General features: G+C 39.7%; 1 protein-coding gene across 2 annotated transcripts in view; it reads right to left on the bottom strand.

The window, feature by feature from the left end:
* Positions 1 to 15622, bottom strand: part of cdh13 (cadherin 13, H-cadherin (heart)) — a 182452-nt gene that overhangs the window by 70514 nt on the left and 96316 nt on the right. For both annotated transcript variants that reach the window (XM_058088199.2, XM_078791167.1), the window contains one exon: positions 13029 to 13173. In XM_058088199.2, the coding sequence (XP_057944182.2) occupies positions 13029 to 13173 (145 nt within the window). The remainder of the gene's footprint in view (positions 1 to 13028; positions 13174 to 15622) is intronic.

The raw sequence follows: 15622 nt of genomic DNA, 5'->3' as shown, positions 1-15622 counted from the left end.
TCCAGCACTTTATTAAAAGGAAAATGCACACGGAACCCAATTTTCCATAAGCTTTATTTCTTTATTTCATTTTTGAATACATTTAGCACTCAAAGCTGTGTTGTTTTGTCTCTCGGGGAAAGACGAGTGCGGCGTAGAAACACAATAAAAGAATCCTTAAATTGCATTCATAAATGCTCTCATTATTTGGAGCTGAAAAGGTGATTTTGCCAATAAGTCAATTCCCGGAAGACCCGGCTTGTGTATATTGTATGAATTATTTATGCTTATTGAAAGGTAAAGCTCAAGGATGGTTACTTCACTGGTGTCTCATATCAATCGATAGATTCACACTGATAAATTCATATAACACAAATATACGCTAGTTTAGTATAGTGCCAGCACCCTAATATCCCAGCCTCCATAATGACCCTGAAGGCAAACAAACACCTCTAGCAAATATTAAAAAAAATTATAGTGATGCAACAATCATTATGCATTTTGTTGCATAACTGTATCCCTTGGGGGATCCCCCCACGGCAATAATATGTTTTTTTGTAAGCAGATCAAATATCGTGTGTTAGTAACTTTACAGTACTCATCAAATTGTTTTTGCAGTAAACCATACAGTAACCCTTATGTATTAATTATAATACGTAATATCTATTAGATTTGCTATTTCTGTATGGTTGGGTATTTATGAAGAGTTTTTGTGGTAATTTACATACAAGTACATTTCCAGTGGATTGTTTATACTTTTATTTTTATTACAGTAATCCCTTGTTTATCGCAGTTAAAGTTTGATTGGTGCAAAGTAGAATTATTTATTTAGAAACTGTAGTTAGAGCATAGAAAACCTCTTTAAATATCTCGAAATATGGTTTTCAACATTATTAGAGAACTCTAGACATGATATAACAACCCTATAGTGAACTTCACACTATGATTACCCAATATCGTAGACATAATAACAGAATAAGACTTGTTGGTATAAATGTATTCCCAATAGGGAAGCAGAATTAGCTCCTAATTTTGATCATAATTTCAACTTTTAATAATAATTTTTTTCAGTGGCGGAAACAGGCTTCCATAGTATTCATTATTTTCTAAAGTAATATATTTTAGAAAAGCAATGAAAGAGTGAAGCCGCCACATTTGAAGTACAAAGTGGTAGGGAACGACTACATTGGGAATATTTTCCGAAAGCTCCCTGTCCATCGGACCATCGCAGCTTTGTGCTCAGCAACACACAATGACCTCGGTTCCTCGGTTCCTCGGTTCCTCTGGCGGATTACAGTATGAAATGTGACCAATCCAATTTGTTGCAACAAATACGGCCAATCTCTGCGAGCTCTACGGCCGTGCAGCATCCGCCACCCGTCACTGTAGGCCAGATCCGGTTGGTGTAAGTCTGCCGTATTTCTGGCATTACATTTGAGCCAGACTGTTTTTCACTCTCGCTACAAAAACCTGCACTGGTCTTTGCCAACGGTATCTCCTCGTGAGCCTCACTTATCTGGTCTTCAAGTCATACTTTGTGGTTGTTAGTCTGTGTGTTGCAAACTGGATGGGATGGCGTTATCTACATCGCCTTGTAAAATCCCAAGATCTCCAACATGTAACATGTGGATTTGGGTTATACGGTGGAACCACGTTAGCTTTTATTTTTAGTTAACGTGGAAAATGATGGCTTGGATGCAGGAAATCCATGGAAACGGAAAGAAGTACAGAATCCCTATGGAAGTCCACAACGCAACACAAAGCGGCCAAAATGAGCATAATTGGTCCCCTTTTATTGGCATTTGGAATGACATTAGTAATAGAATTCACATGTTCCTGGGGGGGTTTGGGGGTCCTTTGGAGTCTCTTCTGTTCTTGACGTCTCTCTCTTTTTAAACAATGATGAAGTGGATTTTTGATTAGGTCACCGCTTTCAATTTAATTAGTTAGAAATCGGAATTGATTCAAAGCTTCTTAGGAATTCCACACTTTTTTTTTTTTTTAATTGCATTGTTCTTTGGTGATTCACAAGGACGGTGAATCGATACTTCAAAGTCGCTGTCGGATTACGAGAATATGTTCGTTACGAGCAAATGTCAAAAGTCCATAGCTCTTGTCTATTTGAATCAAAACCACAACGGTTGTATCGACGAGGACATCAAACCTTCCGTATCTACTCAGCTGAGCATCTTCACATGAATCTAAAATAGATCCTAATTATTTCATATCATATGTTACATATTATGTCATATTTTGTGCGTCTACCTCACGGAAAGAAATGCAACGAAAACAAGGAACGGCGTGCCGCCATCTGAAGTGTAATTCAACACACAAGAACGCTCCGCTAGCATGGGGCTAATCCATGTTTTGCCATTAGTGGACTCCTCCTCGTCGCTCCTCGTCGCTCCTCGGCTCAGTTAGAAAGCTGCCCTTCGCTGATTGCCTTCCTTTTCCGGGTGAGAGCAGATGAACGCCTATTAATAGGAGCTCACTTTTATTCACTGAGCCGCCGGTACAGAATTAGAGGGATTCTCCGGAGGTAATTAATTGAAGTGTCCTTTTAAAGGGAAAGTATCTTTTGTCTTGATTTAGAGAATGGAGTCATTAGTTAGAGCTTCAATGGTGGGGGAACACAGGAGATTGAGAACATCCCCTGCAGTGCAACTTGGGCTTTTGGCAATTAACGGAGAAACTTACTTAATGCCACATTATTTGTATTATTTATGGGGGGGTATCCACAGCAAATATACACTACAGTATTTAGATGAAGTAATTAGTAGGCTACAATAATAAAATATTTGTATTTAACATAAAAAAACAGAAGCTGCACGGTGGACTAGTGGTTATGCCTCACAGCTAGGAGACCCGACTTTGAATTCCATCTCTGTGTGGATTTTCTCCGGGTGCTCCGGTTTCCTCCCACATTCCAAAAACATGCTAGGTTAATTAGCCACTCCAAATTGTCTATAGGTATGAATGTGAGTGTGAATGGTTGTTTGACTATATGTGCCCTGTGATTGGCTCTCGCCTGAAGACAGCTGGGATAGGCTCCACACCGACTCTTGTGAGAAGAAGCGGTAAAAATGAATGAATTAATGTTCACTAATTAATGTGTTGTTATTGACTAACATTAGAATTTGTTTGATGACCTGAAACATATACATAAGCGTGCCAAACATACGTATAAGAAATACAATATAAGAAAGTCATTACTTTATGCAAAATGAGATGTCAATGTAAACTTAGTTTTTGCGTGAATCGGTAAACGAGGCAACCCTGCAAAAGCACTTTGAAGAGAACTTGAAGAGAAGCCATTAATGTTTGGGTTCATCATTTCAGGGTTAGTCCATCATTGGTGGCTTTGGAGGGGTGCACCTGGGAAAGACAACCGGCCAATCACAGGACACCTTGATAGTCTAACTAGGAATACACATGAACGCATCTCCCTGACCATTTACAGTTTTAGCAAGACATGAAATGAAATGAAAAGCCAGACTGATGGATCCATCTCTTTCCCTCTCTCCAAGGGTAGACCATCGCAGACCCAAGGAACACCACCTCTTTGCCCCCCCCCTCCCCCGTGAACCTCATCATCAGTGCTTTTCTGACAATTCCAAATCAATACTCAATCATAGATGTTTTAGCCCTCAGCGACTGATGCATTTTCAGCCAGAAACCCCATGAATCCAGAGCTTGACGACTTAAAGACGAGCTGACTGTGGCAGACTACGACAAAGAACAAAAAGTCAGAGGAACCCGAAGAGACCGTCTACTCTGTAGCGCTACTTCACTCAAACACAGCAGGATGCTGAAATAATTTGGAATGAAAAAAGGGAAGTGATAGACGTTGTCTTTCCGAGTCATATTCCCATCTGGACCTTTTGCACAAATCAGCTTCTTAATGACCCAAGCAGGAAAGGCCTGGAAACAAAAGCGAAGCCTTTTGGTTGGACTTTTTAATTCCAACTTAACTTCAAACATAGCATCATTTAAAAGCGGGCAGGTTATCGTAAGTTCATAGAAGTAGGAATATTCCTGACATTATTATGAAAATACTACATTGTACATTAGCATACATTACTTAAAAGTACTTATGGTTGCATTATTCATAATAAAGACAGGATGGGAGGAATAGAAAGTTACCTATCTATTGTGTATCATTTGTATACATGATGTGTATATGATATACACCAGGGGTGGGCAAACTTTTTTGGGGGGGGGGGCAGACTATATATTTTACACGTAACAGTCCACCTGGTATTATTGTATTTGTAAAATTGTCATGCAGTCTGCTAGTATTATTTATTATTTTATATTTATATTTAAATATTTTAAAAATAATAAAATATTATAATAATTACAGTAAAATTAAAATAATAATTATTATATTTTTATTATGTAAAATATGCAAATATAACAATAATATTATATATAATTAATATAATAATTAGCATTAATATAATAATTATAATAATCATAATAGTTCTAATAATAATTATAATCTAATAATCTAATAATAATCTAATAATAATCTAATAATAATAATAATAATAATAATTATTATTATTATTATTATTATTATTATTATGTGCTTGTGTCCCTTTTTTCAGGAGCACTTTGTAAACAACAGACGAAATTGATAAAACCATGAAAAGGTTGGCTCAGGCCATGATGCCAGGTTGTATGTTGAGTTTAAATGAAATACTTTGGAAAGATTGGGCGGGCCGTATTCAAACACTTGACGGGCCGGATGTGGCCCCCGGGCCGTAGTTTGCCCACCCCTGTATATTATACACCCATGTATATGATATACATGTTTACCATTAATGCGGCGGAAATAAACCAAGCACAAATACAAATTTGGCAACATTTTAGCATGCATGTTTGGTTACTGCAATTATTGTTTTTAATAATTTAAGATTTTTTTGTTTTTGATGTACATATATTTAAATTTATTCTGATTTTTTCCCATATTTTTTATTTTTTACTTTCTACAAAATGCACTGTGGAGTTGAACTCAAATTTTGTTGTACGCGATACAATGACAATAAAGGAGATTCTGATTCTGATGCTTAATCTGTCAAAAAATTTTATATTATATATATATTTTTTTGTACAATATATTTTATGTATATTGTATTATATTATATTTAATATATATGTATGTTGACAGTGTTTTATTTGGAGGGGTAAAACACTTGTGGTGCTGGCGTAAGAAGGTTATGAAAGCAGCAATGGCCACCTTTTCAAGCGAAAGAGGAAGAGCGGAAATGAGCCCATGTGCAGAGATTGGTCGGTCTGATGGGACTCGAGAGGAGCCGGTCCCTGCTGAATCAAAGCAAAGGACAGATAATCAAGACCGGGTTGATATGAGACTTTGTGCGGGGGCCAAAGAAGAATAAAAACTCTTTAAAAGATTAGCGGTGCTCAAGCAGTGGAACGGCCACCACGGATCTAAGAGTTGAGCCATTGTTACACCTCGGCTTTCCAATCCATACCACGCTATATTTGGGGCTCCTCATTCAGGTCTTGGCTCTGATTTAAAGAACTTCTCATCTGCATAATATTCATACACGACAAAGCCAAACGGAGAAACGGTCACAGAAGGCGGAGAGATGGATGTTGAAGCCATTTGGTCCAGGAATGATGCAGGGAACCACACCGAGTCACCAATGGAGTAAAATGATTTACTCCAAACCTCAGACATGTATTCAAAGAAAGGCTTTTTGCCGTATATTCACTTCAAATCTCTATTGAAAATAAAGGCCATTTAGAAGACATTTCTCCTCTTAGCGCTGTAATGCACATCCCTCCCTATGGTAATTCAAAAGAAGATAGCTTGGTTAAGACGGCATAGGGAAAATCAATGATGCCTTACTGGTGGAAGGAGAGCAGGCACATACAAATGAGGGAATACTCCCGCTTTCTTTTTCAATTGGAAATTGTGTTACCACTCACCGTAAGGATGGGTGAGGCCAAACTTTTCCAAATACAAATGTGTCCGTTTGTACTAGATATCAAAAGTGAAAGTCCAAAGTGTTTTCATCTCGTGTTTTCAGACACGTTTTGGCTTGACATTTTGTCAAGTTAAGTCATTGGACTCAAGTCCGTGTCTTTTTGAGTATTTGATGGTCATGTGAAGTTGATAAAGCCATCAAAATTGGGACTCGAGTTAAGGTTTCTCTGCCAGATGTCATAACAACCTAAATATTTCAATCCTGTTTCATAGAAATGAATTAAAACTGTCAGAAGGAATGTGTTCCAGCATGGAAAGGAATATTCCAATCTCTTGCTATAACCCAACAGAATAGTCAATGGGGCATGCCCAGTAAAACGTAAACATCAACATCATGTCATACCGACTTCCCAGACTTTTTCTCCCACTTGTTGGAATAACTCCGTATTGCATTTTTTCCCTTGTCCAGTCTTGTTATGAGTTTGGATCCAAAACAAACTTTATATTTGGCTTTATGTATACGTGGCTATTGAAAAGAGCTAGATTTCACTTGGAATCATTAATTAACATAGAATATGTCAAATATACTGTAGACACCATATTTTCCGGACTATAAGTCACACTGGTCTTTATGTATTTTTGAAAAGTACTGGTTCTTACAGCAGCACTCCCTCCATATTCATAAGCATATCCATTTTGTCTTTATATGCACCACAGTTCATTGTGACCAAACTATAATTAGAAGAAAATATACTGCATATCGACCAGGTGGGATTTCACTGAACAAAATGAGACCCACGCATCTTGGGGGTGGGGGTGTGGGGGTGTTAGAGAGAAGAAAAACATACTAATTTCATCCTAACACAACAATGTCCCGGAGTTAATTGGGCAGCGGTCTCAGTAGTCGCCTTGGACATGAAATTGCTTGGCTTTCTCGCTCTGACAAGATGATAATGGCCACTGTGGGATGGAGGGTCACCAGGTAGCAGGTTGGGGAGACTGTTCTGGAGCTAACCGAGGCGGCCAGTCAAAGAGAAGCACAGACGCAGAAAACATAATGTGGCAATCAGGAACCATCACGCAACAAATTGCCTGCCAGTTGTGGAAAACGTTGCAGTTGAAACCTTTTCCATCTCCTGCATGGGTTTCTCTTAAGGTTGAGTGTTGTTGTCACCCTCGGCCTCGACTTTAACTCGTTGGAAAAAATAAAAAACGTCATATTGACGCGTTTAACCCTTTTCTTGCTTTCAGTTGGGTTGGGTCATTTGATTCCCACCGTGCAGCCCTCTATAATAATAAAAAAATAATAATAATGAAAAATGTATCGCTGATTTGTGGATGACCATGATCAAAAATATGCATAGGAAATATAAAGGAAATGAAAATTAAAGCATATTTTTTAAAAAGTTCTTAATTGAACTAAAGTACAAATGTAACACATTCAGAAGACGCATTCAAAACGTGACATGTAGTATTTTACACTGGCCACTAGGTGCCAGTAATGCTACAATCATGGGACTACAGCCATCAAAGGCAGAAAACATGCTAACATGTGAGTCTACTTTATGGCTAATATGTCTTATTTTCCGTTATTATGTCTACTATAATGGGTAATACAAGTGTAATACAAGATAATTAAAAGGTTTTCTGTACTGGAACTACAATAATATTCCATTTATAAATAAGGAATCAAACTTTGCAGAAATTCACTTATCACGGTCTCGTCTGGAACCAATTAACCACAATAAACGAGGGATAGGGATAATATTAATCTCAGTTATTTGAGTGTACGTGCAGATTTATTGATCATTTGTCCAGGTCAGGTTGTTGCCAGGTTGTTGCCAGGTTGTTGCCAGGTTGTTGCCTGGTTACACATGAGTCCGTTACCCTGACCTGTCAACATGAGTTGTTATGATAATGTTAGCCACACAAAAGTAAGCCCAGTGAAGATAAGCCATGTGTTGGTGGTGCTGGTCGATGGAGACGGATGCAAATAACGACGTGGCAAATTGAACCCCCAGCAGACATAAGCATATTGCGATATAGATTTGACAACATCTGTAAAATAACGACGGAAGGCTGGTGGTGTTTTCGTTCTTCAATGCAGAGGTTGTCAAGGTTATTATTTATCGTTGTCATGCCATAAATTGTGCCTGTGCACCTTTGTGTACACCTTTGTGATGTCCTTGATGTGTGTGTGTGTGTGTGTGTGTGTGTGTCCACTCCAAGTGGCACTAACGGCTCTCTGAAAGACCAGAGAAACATCAGTTGAAATCCATTTTGCTTTGCAGTGTGAACATAGCTTAAAAGTCACCGTGGCGGGAAAAGAGAATGTCGATTTGGTCATTCTTTTATGCGTGATGAATGAAAATGCAATATTTTGGGTATTCTTTAAGTGGTAAGACATGTGAGAACCAATATGATCGTGAGCGTTTTGCCACTCGGGAGCTGAGGATCATTAAGGGATGTGACTTTCTGACACGGAACCTGGTCCGGCTACCTTCAGAAACCGGGCTACCTTGCAGTTTTCCAACATGATAACGACTCTCCAAAATATCAAGTGCCTTGCTGAGGAAGCTAAAGATGAAGGCGAGTACTTCTGCAAACCCGAGTACCTGTGGGGCATCTTCAAGTGTTGGCTGTGGGTTGAGTTATTCCAGAGGACAGCACATCCATACACTAAGTCCTACCACGGTTAATTGGTTCCAGGCCTGACGGTGACATCGGCGGTTCAGAGTTGAGTTTCAGTTTGGCGTGGGTAACGGCCGTGACGATAGCTCGTGGTTTTATTGGGTATTATTGTGAGCTCATTCAAACCTGCAATAAAAGACTGTTGTTCAAACACTTTTGTGTTTGAAAATTAAAATGTATTCTATAACAATTCATGTATTTTTGAAAAAAAAAAAAAAAAAAACGCTACAGAACGAAGCCACAAAATTCCAATAGCAAAAGACCTGAGGGAATAAAAATGAAATAAAAATAAAAATAAAAATAAAAATAAAAATAAAAATAAAAATAAAAATAAAAATAAAAATAAAAATAAAAATAAAAATAAAAATTCTACAACAAAGTATAAATATAAGAATGTCGACTTTTTATATAAAATAAAGCTAAAACTACAAACGGTTTTATAAAGAAAAGTGAAGTTAAAAAGTAATTACATAAGAAAATATGCGTCTCGTGGGCAAAATGAGCTATCCTTGATGATTATAGATTTCTGTTAAAAAGTGTCTCGTCTGTGAGAACTAGAAGCACAGAGCAGATTCAGCATCTCATCTTCACAGCAGGATCTCAGGCCTTAATGGTCGAATATAAACACAACCTCGTCTGGAGCATTAACAGAGACTGGACTCTGACTTATTATTTTCCTTTATACTCCATCACCTCCAATTACATCTTATATATTACCTAAATGCTTATTAAAAGAACACTAAACACAAAGTTTATTATTTAAGAATAAATGTGAATATTTTATCATCCAGCATTTGTTTAAATAAGACGAGTCCATTTCCAAGAGTCGTAAAGACGAATGTGAGAAAGACGGCTTGTGATTCATTCCTGAATGTCAAAATAAAAGTGGAAAACCAAACAGCGAGGTGAACAGAAGAGGAAAGACAATGCAAGCAACAAAAAGGCAAAGCCAGAGTGGCGGAATAAACATAGAGGGAAACCATTTGGCTGCCTTTCTTATCGCCGTGTACAGAAATGTCAGTGCACCGTGGCATTCTCCTCTCCAGCTTCCTGCTGCTGCCCAGACGCAAACATGTAACGCACACAGCAGGCTACAAATGCAAATCTATTGTCGGACGCCGCCGCCATCGCAGATTCACTGAAAGGCGACACATACGTTAAATATAAAATGACTTCTTGTTATGAACGCATATCTTTACTTTAACTTTGGAGCTTTTTAGCAGGAGGTCTCTTGTAGGATTTGTGCAACAGTGGGATTGAAATACTATTTTTTGGGTTCATAACGACAATTCAACAATATGAAGAACCGCATTTTATTTATTGACGAACACCAATACGTTATTAATTAACTATAATTTCTTATGAATTGTGTTGGTTCTTATTCCAGTATGTTTATACAGTGGTGTTTATGACACTTAAGAAAACAAAATAAATTAGTCAACACAACATGCATTTTTTAGATGAAACTTTTTATCATTAGGAAAGCAGGAAGTGAACAAATCTAACAGTTACTGATTGTAAAAGTACCCCCCTCCCACCTCCTGGGAAAATATACCTTAACTGATATTAATCAAGATAAATCAGTCTGGAAAATGTTATAAACTCATTTCTAAAGTTTGGAGACTCCAGTGAACCACGGTAATTATCCGCAAAATCCGCCAACCAAAGTGACTCCAAAGATGCATCCAAGAGGTCACAAAAGACCCCAGGGTTTTGGTAGGGTGGTCCATTGCATTGCTCAACAGAAATAGCACCCGTAAATCTTTCCACTCCAATGTTTTTTCCCCTAAAAACAGCAGACAGTCGAAGCGAGCGGCCATACTTTCAGTAAATCGGTAGAACGAGTACAACATGAACACCAGAGGCATGCGGGGTCAATCAACTGATTTGGGATCATTTTGTCATCAGCAACAGAAAGTGCACACGCGACAGCTGAAAGATGAGTGGGAGCACAAAGAATACATCGGCGTGGCGGCAGCTGCCAACAGTGATTACCATTCAAATCACCTTCTTCGCTGAGCAGAACGTTGAGAAAAAACCTTGAACAAGCCTGCCACCAAGCCTTACCGCTGCATTAAAAACCTCATTGTCCGTATTGAATTCATCTGTGTTTGTGTAGCCTTGGGAGGACACGACAGGACCCCCCCAAGCCCAGGCAGGGAAAAGCCACAGAAAGTCAAAGTGTATAAAAGTTATTTTCTATTGACAGCATAACTTCACTTTTGCATATACAGGAAATACGCCTCAATTGACATGTCTTTTAATAGCCGCACTGTCAGGACACCATGTATGCATGGAGGGTGCAGTAAAACCCGAAATAGAACAAGGTACATCCAGGCTACATTTATTTATAATCTCCGCTGCACGAGGGCACGGCTGTCAGCCCAAAAAGGTAAAGACGAGGTAGCAGCGACGACACCTCAGAGAGCCGTAAACGACAACACCGTGACAAAATGACAAAGGTATCTAATAGATGGTGAAGATTTACAGCACCAGGCTGAAGCCGAATATTTACAAAGACATCCCATGTATGGTGATGGAAAATGAAGGGCACGGAGGGTGACATTTTTGCAAAGCATTGATCAGAAAGAGAGTACCTTGGGAGCTGTCTGGAAACCTGAGTTTGCTTTCATAATTGAATATAAATATCAAATAGAAAAGTACAATCAAACAGGATAGAGGGGCAATTCTGGGCCAAAAAACACATTTGACGGCTGTCGTGGACATTTTGGTCAAACAGAAAGTGGCTACCAACACTGACTTGGTCATGCATTATAAGTCTTCGGTTCATTAATTCATGCAAAATGTATAATAATTAGCTTTATAATCAATACCCACTTACACATATCTGTTTTCTTTTTCCCGTGTGTGGTAAAGTTGACCTTTGAACAACCCTTACAATACACACGTTCTTCCTGTTGCACAAAATGAAACCAACCCCCATAAATCAATAACACGTTCTGTTGTAAAATCAGGTTTAAAAACATGATGTCACACAAAAAGCTCAGTTTTGAAAGGAGTTTTCCAAAAGCTCAGTTTTTAAAGACCAACCCGTGATGTTTAAGGGTGGAATACAATGGGACCTTGGTTAGAGTACGCCCTGGTTAGCGTACGCCCTGGTTAGCGTATTTGGTAAAAAAGGTAAGGTAAAAAACCCCTATTGAATTCAATTAACAAGTCATTTCTAAATGCAAAGTGGCTCTCGCTGCCACATCGCCGTCATGAATTCAGTCAAATTAAACATGATAAATGTCCATTTATCCATATGCATTCTTAATTATGAAAATATCATCGTAAAACTAAAAAAAACATCTTTTGGTTTAACATGTTTGGCTCTCTGCAACAAATTAATTGGATTTACATTATTACTTGTTTTGAGTTCAAACGTTCTAGAACTGATTAATAATGCAAACAAAATGTGTATTTTGGCCCACCTCAACGTCATGCACAGCTAGTTAAGGATCTTGCAGTTATGAAACCATGAAAGACACAAAGTGTTACTTATTTTGAAGCAGCATGTTACTCATTCTTAAAGCCAACCTTGGGATGTATCCTCACACAGCAAATATATCTCGACGCCTCCGTTTATTTAAGTCTCAGCAAAGTTTGCTGCCAACCAGCTGCCATTGCCGTCTTGAACAATCACGCTATATTTGAGAAATTCCAGTCTTGCTTCTGTCAGACATTCGACAGAGACGACGGCAACCCTTTGAGTTACCAATGACATTGTGATGTCCTCTGATGTCTGGGCATGTTCTGTAGTCGTGCTACTTGATCTCAGCACAGACTTGGACATCGCCAAGGACAACAGACCCGTCTAATGCAGTCTAATAGACGGGGTGAGTGGGTGGTGCTCTGTGGAACTGCTCTACACTGCTTTCCCTCTTATCTTTCAAATATGAAATTTTCTGTGGCTGTTCGCCCTTTCGCCGTGGAGCCTGACACCCGCCGTCCAGTTCTTCGATTATTTACTCTGTACACGCTTTAATCAATCCAAGATATTTCACATCATTACAATGCAAATGTGATTTCACTACAGTGGAACCTTGGTTTTGGTCATTATGTCTTCCAACAAAAAGATATTCATATTTTCCAATAAGAAATAATGTGAATCCAATGAATACTCAAAAAAACCCAAACATTTTAAGGAGAAAAATAATTTTTGCCTACATCGGTGAGTACCTTTATCCAAGTACTGCACTAAAGGTCTGACAGTTCAGGGGGGGAACCGCCCATTGTTCTCCTTTACTAGATATATAGTAGGCCATTTAAGCGTGTCTTGACAGACATAATATGTACATGAAATGTTTTATTATTAAGGTAGCTAAGCAAGCCCAACAAAGACATCCAACCAGTCCTCACAGCTCAATCAAGAAGTCGTCCCAAAACAGACGTCACCTACCTGTAGGGGACCCTTCCAGCACCTCTCCTGTGTAGCGGGTCTCTTTGAATATGGGTCGGTTGTCATTCTGGTCGATGACCGTGATCACCAGAATTACTGGCCCCTCCACAAGGTTTCCGTTTAGGTCTGTGGTCGACACTTCCAGCTGTGAGAATGGAAAAAAATACAACACTTTTTTTCATTTATGAGTCGCTCTGGAGTATAAGTGGCAGGACCAGCCAACCTATGAAAAAAAGTGCCACTTATAGTCCGGAAAATACAATATGTAGGATCTTGTAAACAGGTTTTGTATGTATGCCACAAATATAAAAGGACTCGTAAATTCCCAAACATGAGCAAGTATGTATTTTAGAAAACGGTACCGTACCTACCAAGTAAATACTAAGGAACGGTATAGCGCCCTGCTTGAATAATGGTATCATGATGCAATGTTCACCGTGCCGAAGACAGAAGCAGCGCTATTTCATACTACGGCTGTAGCTCTTTGAACTTTAAGCCGCTGAGCTGATTTAAATGTGAAGTGAAAATGCAGTGTCTTAGCGTAGATATATTATGAAAAGCAGGCCATCCATTGCAAAGTAGCATAATGATCTTATGGAGCCAAAAACAGCTTGACTTGAGAGTATAAAATGATCCGTAATTGGCAGTGTTGAAAGAAGGCATACAGAGAGGCCTGGTGTTATGAAGATGAAATATTAGCTTTTTTGTGTAAGCCGTGTCAGAGCAAGCGCTTCTAAATCTTTAATTGGAAACGTGTATGCCTTGGTGATCTCATTTGTAGCTTTAAAGCCCGTGTTTAGAGTTTTCAACCCGTTGGCATGTCAGTGAGGAGATTTCGGTGAAGGCAAATTATATAATGCGCTCATTAGCAAAAGATCGCTTGCTTGTTTGTTTGTTTTGCACGGAAACTTCCCATTTCGGGGGCGTTATCGCAGCGATCCTTATCGAACATGTTTCATCACATCAGCAGGAACGACGCTAACGGACAGATAAAAATAGAAGTTCTGGGCTTCAATAAAAGATGAGCTATTAAAAAGACAGAAAAAATACAAAATAATCCTTCGGAAAGAGGTTTCACCTGCAGTCTTAAGTCTTTAAGCGTCTTATCAAATATTAAAAACAATTATTATATTTTGCGCTAATGGTGTTGATTGTTTGTGTGTTGCTCAATCAACCATCCTGGTTTCTAAATCTTTATATTCCTTATTAATAGTATTTGGAAGAAAACCATGACAAATAAACACATTAGTTTCCTTGCCAAGCTCTCTCCAGTATAAGACATTTATTATGATATTTTATTCTAACAGCTATGAAACCAGTCTAGGAGTCTGGAGGAGAAGATCCTGGACAATTCCCAATGTTTTGGGAATGCCTCAGGAGGAGCTGGGTGAAGCATCCCGGGAAAGGGAAGCGCCCCAACCTCCTATAAGTGCCGTACATCTCTGAAGGTAAGAAGGTAACGGCCAAGATGAAAAGCCAAGATGAATACCGGGCGTTGTCATGTGACCCAGCAGGAAGCGGAAAGGTTTAATTAGCAGGCAGAAGCTGAGCAACAGGCCTCTTACTGTTTAATCGTGTTATCTGGGGGGAAGATACACAGCGGTGTGTCGGGGGGGCGGGGGGGGGGGTCTACAAGAGTGTGGTAGGTAGACAAGACACCAGTTCAGGGGTGGGCACACATTTTGACTCGTGGGCCACATGGGGTGAAAAAAAGTTGGCATCTATATAAAGGTTCGTTCGTTCGTTCGTTCGTTCGTTCGTTCGTTCGTTCGTTCGTTCGTTCGTTCGTTCGTTCGACTAAACAAACGAACGAACCTTTATATAGATGCCAGATTCCTTCCTTCCTTCCTTACTTCCTTCCTGCCTTCCTTCCTTCCTTGCTTCCTTCCTTGCTTCCTTCCTTCCTGGGCTTCCTTCCTTCCTGGGCTTCCTTCCTTCCTGGGCTTCCTTTCTTCTTTCCTTCCTTTCTTCCTTTCTTCCTGGGCTTCCTTCCTTCCTTCCTTCCTTGCTTCTTAGCTTCATTCCTTCCTTCCTTCCTTGCTTCCTTCCTTGCTTCCTTCCTTCCGTCCTTCCTTCCTTGCTTCCTTCCTTCTCCCTTCCTTCCATCCTTGCTTCCTTCCTTCCTTGCTTCCTTCCTTCCTTCCATCCTTCCTTCCTTGCTTCCTGGGCTTCCGTCCTTCCATCCTTCCCTCCGTCCTTCCTTCCTTCCTTCCGTCCTTCCTTCCTAGCTTCCATCCTTGCTTCCTTCCTTCCTTGCTTCCTTCCTTCCTTGCTTCCTCCCTTCCTTCCCTTCGTCCTTCCTCCCTCCCTCCCTCCCTCCCTTCCTTCCTTCCATCCTTCCTTCCTCCCTTGCTTCCTTCCTTCCTTCCTTCCTTGCTTCCTCCCTTCCTTCCCTTCGTCCTTCCTCCCTCCCTCCCTCCCTCCCTTCCTTCCTTCCTTCCTTGCTTCCTCCCTTCCTTCCCTTCGTCCTTCCTCCCTCCCTCCCTCCCTCCCTCCCTTCCTTCCTTCCATCCTTCCTTCCATCCTTCCTTCCTCCCTTGCTTCCTTCCTTCCATCCTTCCTTCCTTGCATCCTTCCTTCCTTCCTTGCTTGCT

The sequence above is a fragment of the Doryrhamphus excisus genome, linkage group LG6 (assembly GCF_037039965.1).
Source record: "Doryrhamphus excisus strain RoL-2023G ecotype Guam linkage group LG6, RoL_Dexc_Guam_v1.1, whole genome shotgun sequence".
In the NCBI taxonomy this organism is placed as follows: domain Eukaryota; kingdom Metazoa; phylum Chordata; class Actinopteri; order Syngnathiformes; family Syngnathidae; genus Doryrhamphus; species Doryrhamphus excisus.
Note: the sequence above shows the minus strand (reverse complement) of the source record. Positions and strands in the feature narration are given on the sequence as shown.